The sequence below is a fragment of the Carex rostrata genome, chromosome 4 (assembly GCF_964058835.1).
Source record: "Carex rostrata chromosome 4, lpCarRost1.2, whole genome shotgun sequence".
In the NCBI taxonomy this organism is placed as follows: domain Eukaryota; kingdom Viridiplantae; phylum Streptophyta; class Magnoliopsida; order Poales; family Cyperaceae; genus Carex; species Carex rostrata.
The window spans coordinates 8,633,739-8,642,159 of record NC_135921.1 but is presented as its reverse complement, the minus strand read 5'-3'; the positions used below and the strand labels follow the sequence as shown (position 1 = coordinate 8,642,159).

General features: G+C 35.5%; 1 protein-coding gene across 1 annotated transcript; it reads left to right on the top strand.

The window, feature by feature from the left end:
- The first annotated feature begins 1,056 nt into the window (after positions 1-1,056).
- On the top strand, positions 1,057-7,613 carry LOC144552397 (DNA (cytosine-5)-methyltransferase CMT3-like). The gene is made up of 21 exons (XM_078300403.1): positions 1,057-1,730; positions 2,383-2,414; positions 2,502-2,598; positions 2,716-2,823; positions 2,976-3,095; positions 3,202-3,301; positions 3,424-3,617; positions 3,700-3,765; positions 4,199-4,435; positions 5,104-5,162; positions 5,237-5,303; positions 5,382-5,711; positions 5,794-5,862; positions 5,941-6,030; positions 6,110-6,197; positions 6,303-6,418; positions 6,556-6,660; positions 6,759-6,802; positions 7,095-7,164; positions 7,245-7,348; positions 7,435-7,613. The coding sequence occupies exons 1-21, from the start codon at positions 1,203-1,205 to the stop codon at positions 7,607-7,609; spliced, it is 2,799 nt and encodes a 932-aa protein (XP_078156529.1). The 5' UTR covers positions 1,057-1,202; the 3' UTR covers positions 7,610-7,613.
- The last annotated feature ends 808 nt before the right edge of the window (positions 7,614-8,421 follow it).

The window sequence follows — 8,421 nt, the reverse complement described above, 5'->3', positions numbered from 1 at the left end:
ATGATCGGATTTTGAGTTATTGATCCCGGTTCAAAAGTCACTTCTAGGTAATACAAAAAATATTATCATTCTTCTAGTACATTTAATTTATAAAAAAGTTGTATCTATTTTTGAACATCTGGATCACCTTCATCATTTTGATCACGGCAGCTTGCTAGTTACGGCATGACACGATTTGTCTACTATTAATAACCTGAGAAGGGTTCAAATGCCTCCATTTTGTTGTGCCTCCACCATGCCTTTATTTTTTAAAATTTTAATAACTCAAAATTTAAAAATTAAAAGTCAAAATAAAACCGTTAGATGTGATCTATATTATTTTCTCTATGTGCTTGTAAAAAATTATCGCATTTCAATTTTTTTTTTTGTGTGAATCAATAAGTTGAAAAATCAACGTCTATAAATTATCCACATCAGTACGTTTTTTATAAGCTCTCGATGACAATCAAAATAAAATTGAAATGTGATAATTTTTTACGAGCACATAGAGAAAATAACATAGATCATATCTAACGGTTTTATTTTGACTTTGAAGTTTTAAATTTTGAATTATTAATTTTTTTAAAAAATAGAGACATGACGAAGACACAAAAAATAAAGGCATTTGAACCCTCCTTTAATAAGTTATAACCTAAAATGTTGTAAAATATCGTGTGAATATCAGTTCCTGCCTATTTGATCTTTTATGTTCAGAAAAATAAGATAAGACCACCCACGACCTTCTAATTGTCCGATGGTCTCCTTCCGTGTTCGGACCAACTTAATTATAAAACCAAATAACTGGATATTATCAACCGTCGATTCTACTGAATTCTTGCATCAAGAGAGGAGACAATCCTCTTTTATTATCATCCGGACTCGAGCAATGTTTCCATTTATTCCAAATCCTCTGAGTTAACATAATATTTTAATTCATATCCCACCGTATGATCAGAACCCGAGTCTCATTAATATTCGTTCCAGAGAAGATCGACGGTCTCGATCTAAACACAAAGTTTCCGGGACCGATATGAATTCCCCCGTATTTCTGACGTTTCAATTTTCAAATCCCGCCTGAGATCCATCCTCCCCCTTCCCAATTTTTTCAGCTGCCGCCCGCTCTGTTCCCCATTTCTTTCAAATCCGACCTCGCCTTTCACATTTCTCCTCTCCACTCTTAAAGCCCAGTTTACCATACCTGACCCCGTACATATCCTTCGAAAATGGAGGCCACCCCTGTGTCTGAGAAAAGACAGCTCCGGCGAAGGAAGCCCCATCAGGAATCGCCTTCGTCCGAGCAACTGGAATCCGACCAGGAGGAGTTCAGAGGTCGGACAAAACGCAGAAAGACCGCATCGCGCTCTGTCAAGAAGGAAAAGAAAACGGCGGGACCTGAATCAGAGTCACACCACACCAATGCGGATGACGTGGCTGCTCAACCAAGCAACGGAGTAAAGGGGAAGGCAACATCTGCTTCCAAGGGGAAAGGAAATTCTGTTGCGGCCAGGGGAAAGAAGAAGAACACGAGATCTGTAGTAAAAGGGGATACAGGTGGTGTCGAAATGGAAGAGGAGAACGAGGATGTGTTGTTAGACGAAGAAGAGGAAGAAAATACGAAAGAAGAGCTGGCAACAGAGCTGACAAAGAGAGTCTTGAAGCAGAGTGAGGTAGTGCTAGACGCGCAGCTTGTAGGCAACCCAATTGACGATGCCGAGGCGAGGAAGAAGTGGCCTCATAGATACGGGAGAAAGGTATACCTGATTGTGTTCTTATATTGTCGATCTTCATTTTTTATTTGTTGAAAACATATCATGAATTGCTCCGGCACCCTAGACAGATTATGTTGATAAAAGAATGGATTTATTTTCATCAATTCTGTTTTTTTTTTTTTTTTTTTATATCCACGTCCTGAAATAGTTTGCTAACTAGAAGTAGGTATTAGTTACACTTAGGAAAATTTCTTTTCAGTATCGTGAGTCAGTTTGATTATAATGAGTGGTCCTTTCTAAGGGATTTAGCGTAGTATTTATATGTTCTCTTTAAATTGCCTTACCCATTATAATAATATCCATGTCACAGTTCTGATTCTGTTCATAAAATATTGGATTTTCAGCGGTTTAAACAGTTAACGGGGACTGGTTGCAAATTTTGAGATTAAAATAGTCGTTAGAGTTCCCTTTCTTGACCATGCTATTTTCCATACCTTTTATGATTTGAAATTTCTGAAATTGTTGTGAAGTATTGTTTAGAAAAATAAGGTAAACTGTTTGTTTCCAATTGTTGTAAAGCTTTGTCTCTATTTGTTGAGAGACATAATAAAGTGCTTTGATTCCTTGACGATTTATTTTAAATATCAGTTGCGATACGTTTTGGGGCTTTATTGTTTATTTTATTAATTTTCAGGGAACTGGATCTAACTCACTTGGTCAAGCAAGGTATACTTCTTAGTTATTAAAATATTAGTTTCCTGTAAATAGTTCTGTCAACTAGCTTATAAGGTAAAATATTGTTTACTTTATTAGACCTGAATCGCCTGAAGATATACGCGCTAGAAGGCATTATACCTTCGCTAAAGTTGATGGCGTCATGTTTGAGCTCTATGATGATGCATATGTGAAGGTTAGTTTGTGTGACCTAACTAAGTTAGTTTGTACAACTTCCTTGGTTTGTTTGTTTGTTTGTATGCCAAACTATAGGTAAAATGCTAATCTATACTCTTTTTTTTATATTATTTAGGCTGAAGATGGTAAACCAGATTATATCTGTCGTATTGTGGAATTGTTTGAAGGTGTGGATAAAAAAGCATACTTCTCTGCACAGTGGTTCTTCAGGGCTGAAGACACTGTAAGCTCAAATTCTACTTTTCCCTTCTGCGACCTATATAATGGTCTGCAACAAACTTAAGTCTGCAAAAATAATGGTTTTTCATGGAAATATGTACTTTTGATTGATACATTAGACTCTAATGTTTCCAATAAATTGTTTCCTTTTTACAGGTTATAAAGCAATGCGCAGATAAACAAGACAAACGAAGGTTGTTCTTGTCAGATGACAAAAATGATAACCCGTTGGATTGTATAGGTTCCAAGCTCAAGATAGTTCGTGTAGAACCTAATGTAAGGATATAATTGTTGGTTCAAATTGGAAGTTTTTTTCATGCTGGAAATCTAGTAGCCTTGTTGTTATTAGTTAAATTTTATGGTTCCTTTTCTTTTCTTGTAGATTGATCTGGCTGCGAAACAGAAGACAATTCCGAAGTGTGACTACTACTACGATATGTCGTATGTCGTCGCTTATTCGAGTTTTGCTAACCTTTCTCCTGGTAATTTCTAGATTTTCACAAGATGAAACTTGTTGTTTCTTGCTTTCCAAATATCTTATAAAGGGAATCAGCTCTTAACGCTATTTCTTCATACTTTTGAGAACTTTTCCATTGTAATGTAGAAATTGACGTGTTAAAGGAAGGGTCGGTTTCGATTGTTTCTTCGGAATCAGAATCAAATAAAGAGAAAGTAGATGCTGAGCCGCTTTCTTCGGAAAAGAAGTCTCTCCATCTCCTCGACCTTTACTCTGGATGCGGGGGTATGTCAACTGGGTTGTGCCTTGGTGCCGCACTCTCTGGCACCAATCTTGAAACTGTGAGATTCCTTCTTTTATAAATGCAGCAATTAATAATGTAATTTTTTTTTTTCTAATATGCATTTCCTCCCACTATTGTAGGCATGGGCTGTAGATCTCAACACCTATGCATGTGAAAGTTTGCAGAAAAATCATCCAAGAACGCAGGTACGTCAATGCACGATTATTTATAACCTTTGTGTAATTTTGCTTATTTCCATTAATTGTGTCTAGTTGAGGTCTAAAATTTTGGAGGCCTAAGTTAGTTATTCCAACTTAGGCTGGCCTAAAGGCCTAAACTGTTTATATGTGGTAGAGGTCTAAGTTATGTCATGGCTTAGCTATTAAGAAATAATATCAACTAAGAAGAAGGGAAAAAGGTTGGATAGTCACTGGCAGTGGGAAGATTGGGGGGGGGGGAACTAACTCTTAAGCCACCTGAATAGGTGGCTCAAATTTAGAGTTATGACTATTTAGGCTGGCCTAATTAATCCATGTTTTTGGAATAACTGAGGTCTAAGCTTCTTATTCCATGGTTTAGGCTTCAGCCAAACAACCATATGGAAGCTGTGTTTGTAATTTTTGTTTGGCATTGTTTTAGGTGCGAAATGAGAAGGCTGAAAACTTTTTGGCACTGCTGAAGGAGTGGGTGAAACTGGTTGATGAATATAATGTTAAAAAAGAACATACAGTAGACACATCAGGTGACCTCGAAGACAGTGACACTGATGATGATGGCGGCCCAAAGCTTCCTAAAGGAGTCTTTGAGGTTGCTAAGCTGTTAAACATCTGCTATGGTGACCCACATAATATTGGCAATGTTGGCATAAAATTTCTGGTACATGAACAATTATTTGTATTTAATCTTCTTTGTTTGTTGCATTATGGATTGCAAATCCTTGTTTCTGCAGATTAAATGACAGTTTGAACTCATTTTATGGTTTCTTTAATATCTTCATTTGGTAATTTTTGTTGTTGAAATTGAATAATAATCCACAGAAAGAAAGATACAGTAGCATAGATGTTTGTAATTTGTGATATGAGTGAGTCTATGGTACTATGCATATTACGATTTGTTACCGTGCTACGGCTCTATATTTGAGTTTTCAAATCCTAACGGTCGATCCGAACCGTTCATCTTGTTCTCCATATTAATGTGTTTGGAGACCAAATTTTACATTTTTTGAAAGTTTTTACTATTTTTTTAGATTTATTGAAAATCACTGTTTTTGGATGGTCCAGAATTTTCAGATCAAGTGATTTTCTAAATATCTAAAAAAATAGTAAAAAAATTTCAAAAAATGTAAAATTTGGTCTCCAAACACATATTAATATGGAGAACAAGATGAACGGTTCGGATCGACCGTTAGAATTTGAAAACTCGAATATAGAGCCGTAGCACGGTAACAACCCGTGATATGCATAGTACCATAGACTCACTCTTTGTGATATTATATAGGTATACTGTTTTTAGTTTTCATTCTTACAGAGCAAACTTTTTTTCAGGTGCGCTGGAAAGGCTATAGTTCTGAGCATGACACATGGGAGCCAATTGATGGCCTTTGGTATGATCTGTTCTTCGTACTAAGATTGAACAATCTGTAACTACATTTTTACGCTTTTTATGTTGTGGTTTCAGTGAAGCGAAAGAAAGAATCAGAGAATTTGTTGTGAATGGTTACAAGACGAACATTCTACCATTACCGGTAAATACTGTTGCTGTTTTTCTCTTACCTTCTTTATCCATGGTGCCTCAATAACTTCTTTTCCTAACAAATTTTCAGGGAACTGTAGATGTCATCTGTGGCGGCCCACCTTGCCAGGGTATCAGTGGGTTTAATCGCTTTCGGAACACTGAAAAGCCTTTTGAGGATGAGAAAAACTTGCAAATGCAAGTGTTTATGGATATTGTGGACTACCTTAAACCAAGATATGTTTTAATGGAGAATGTAGTTGACATCTTGAAGTTTTCGAAGGGCTTTCTGGGTCGATATGCACTGGGTCGACTTGTAGAGATGAATTACCAGGCTCGGCTTGGGTTATTGGTTGCTGGCTGTTATGGTTTACCTCAATTCAGGATGCGAGCATTTTTATTTGGCGCTTTACCTACTGAGGTATGTATTTACATCCTTTTAAGATAATTAATCTATTTAATACTGAAGTATCTGTGATCTATTTATAATTTTGATGCTGTAGGTTTTACCTCAATTTCCTCTCCCTACACACAATGTGGTTATTAGGGGTGGGGTTCCCCAAGAATTTGTGGTAATCATTCTGTCTCTATAGAGTGCTAATATAGTGTGTATGTGTTGAATACAGAATAACATATTTGTTTTGGTACAGCTCAATGTTGTTGCATTGGATGAAAATGCCGATCGGTCTGTTTTGAAGCCAGAGTTATTTCTCGGTGATGCCATCTCTGATTTGCCAGCTGTTAGTACAAATTTCTATATTCATTTCTATAGTCAAAGTTCTTTCAATGCATTTCTGTAATTTTTTTAATTATCATTAGGTCACAAATAATGAGCCGAGGGAAGAGATTTCATATGGAATAGCACCCCAGACTGAATTTCAGCGGTACATACGTTTGTCTCGCAAAGGTAATTATATTCTTTTCTTCATCTTTCTTTAACAGTAGGATCTACTTTGGTGGTAAGTGATTCCTAATATACATCTCTTTTTATTAAATGTGGCAAAAACTCTAGAGATGTTAGATCACTCATTCGGAGATGTGGATCAAGAGTCAAAGTTATTAGACCACCAGCCGCTAAAATTAAATGAAGATGACTATGCACGAGTATGCAAAATTCCAAAGAGAAAGGTACATGTTTTAGTGCTGTGTTGAGGTTATATATACTGACTTAAAACTGTTTAATGAACAACTCAGATTTGCTCATCTCAATTTAATTTGTCAATGGAAGTTTCTTCATTTAATAATTTTTTTTATTGTACTGTCAGGGTGCAAATTTCAGAGACTTAGAAGGGGTGAAGGTGGGACCAGATAATGTATGCTATTTGGATAAAGATATTAAGCGTCCTTTGTTGCCATCTGGCAAGCCTTTGGTAAGTTACACTTGCATTTGTATTTTGTTCCTTTTTTCTCCTTAGTTGTACTAATTTTATGCAAGTGAGCTAACACTTTTATTGCTTTACTATTTTAGGTCCCTGATTATGCTGTTTCACATTTAAATGGGAAATCAGTGAAGTAAGCTTTTTTCTTCATTTTTTTCACCTCATATTTTGATAGTTAAAATGGAATCAGGATGGTAGCCATGTGACATTCAATTTGTGTTCAAAATAGCTTAATTGGGGTTGGGGGTTGCTTTTAGTGGAGAATAATTTTATATGAGGGAGGGTTTCTTGAAAAATTGAGGTTTCTCATGTGCAATTTGTTTTTTATTTTCTTTTTTCATAAACTGTTAGCGTAGTCATCAAACTATAATTTTCCAGAATTTTATTCTGAGTTCGCTGATTGCTCATTTATACGCAATTTTTAGGTGTTTTGGGCGACTCTGGTGGGACGAAACTGTCCCAACGGTGGTCACACGGGCTGAACCCCACAACCAGGCAAGTTACATATTCACCTCTTCTTTTCATCCGGTTAAATATAATCCTCTATTTCATTTTCACTTTGTTATTGTTTTCAGACTGTACTCCATCCCATCCAAGATAGGGTTCTTACTATTCGGGAAAATGCTCGGTTGCAGGGTTTTCCAGACTATTATAAGTTTAGCGGGCCTTTGAAACAGCGGTAATTGCAACCTATTTTAATTTATATTCAGTATATAATTTTGAAATGTGAAGTGTATTATCTAATATCTTTGATGTATTATTTAGGTATATGCAAGTAGGGAATGCAGTGGCGGTGCCAGTTGGCCGTGCACTGGGGTTTGGCTTAGGTCAAGCCCTTCAAAAAATCATGTCTGTTGGTCCGCTCTTTCCTTTACCATCTAATTTTCTTATTGTGGGTGAGACATCTCAGTCCAATAGTTCGGGTGAGGTGGAGCAGTAATTGATTTGGAGAAAATGTTTTGATTTCTATTAGTAAAATTAGGCTAAATTAAAGAACGTATAATTTCGTTTGTTGAGTTGTGTTATGAGCAAGGTTAATTATTAGTTAGGCTAGTTTTAATATTTTACTGCTACAAGTTATATTAATTTTCTGTGCCAAAATTAATTGGTGAAAATGAAACAAGTGGAATTTGTGTCATAACCAATTGGTCTTTCTAAAAAAAAAGTGAAACAACAAATGGAGTTCTAACTCGATCGAGTGCTAGTCCTATTCATGTTAACTATGACATTAACAATCAATGTGATATAACTCGATTATTGCTTAGATGAAATGTAGTTCCTATATTAAACATAACAGATTGAATCAACCATTACAATAAATCGTTGCTTTCTAGCAAATTTAATTATGTTATTAAATTAGAAATGATAAAAAATATGAAAACTAAAACTTATTTATCAACTATTCAACATGCTTGGGATGACCTTTACATCTTGAAAAGAAGTTCCAGTTATTTGCTAGCCAATGAAAAGACAATCAATATAAGTTATTTCAAGTTCGAATGATTTCATCAAATATCATTGCTATAACTTATGAGCCACAAATGATCTTTTCAACATTTATACATTTGTATTTCTTTTTTTTTTGTTTTTTGTTTTTTTTTTGATAAAAGTGAGTAACTCCCATCGATTTTCTATTGAAAATCAAACGTTTGGGGATTGGTACCAAACCACTGGTACCACACCCCTTACAAAATCAACCTAAGATATTACATCATATAAGCCTTCCTAAAGAAAAGTCAATTAACAAAACAA

Coding starts and splice junctions, on each gene's coding strand:
- LOC144552397 (XM_078300403.1), top strand. CDS start 1,203: ATGGAGGCCACCCCTGTGTCTGAGAAAAGACAGCTCCGGCGAAGGAAG. Junction 2,599..2,715: donor ATGATGATGCATATGTGAAG/GTTAGTTTGTGT, acceptor TATATTATTTAG/GCTGAAGATGGTAAACCAGA. Junction 3,302..3,423: donor TTTTGCTAACCTTTCTCCTG/GTAATTTCTAGA, acceptor ATTGTAATGTAG/AAATTGACGTGTTAAAGGAA.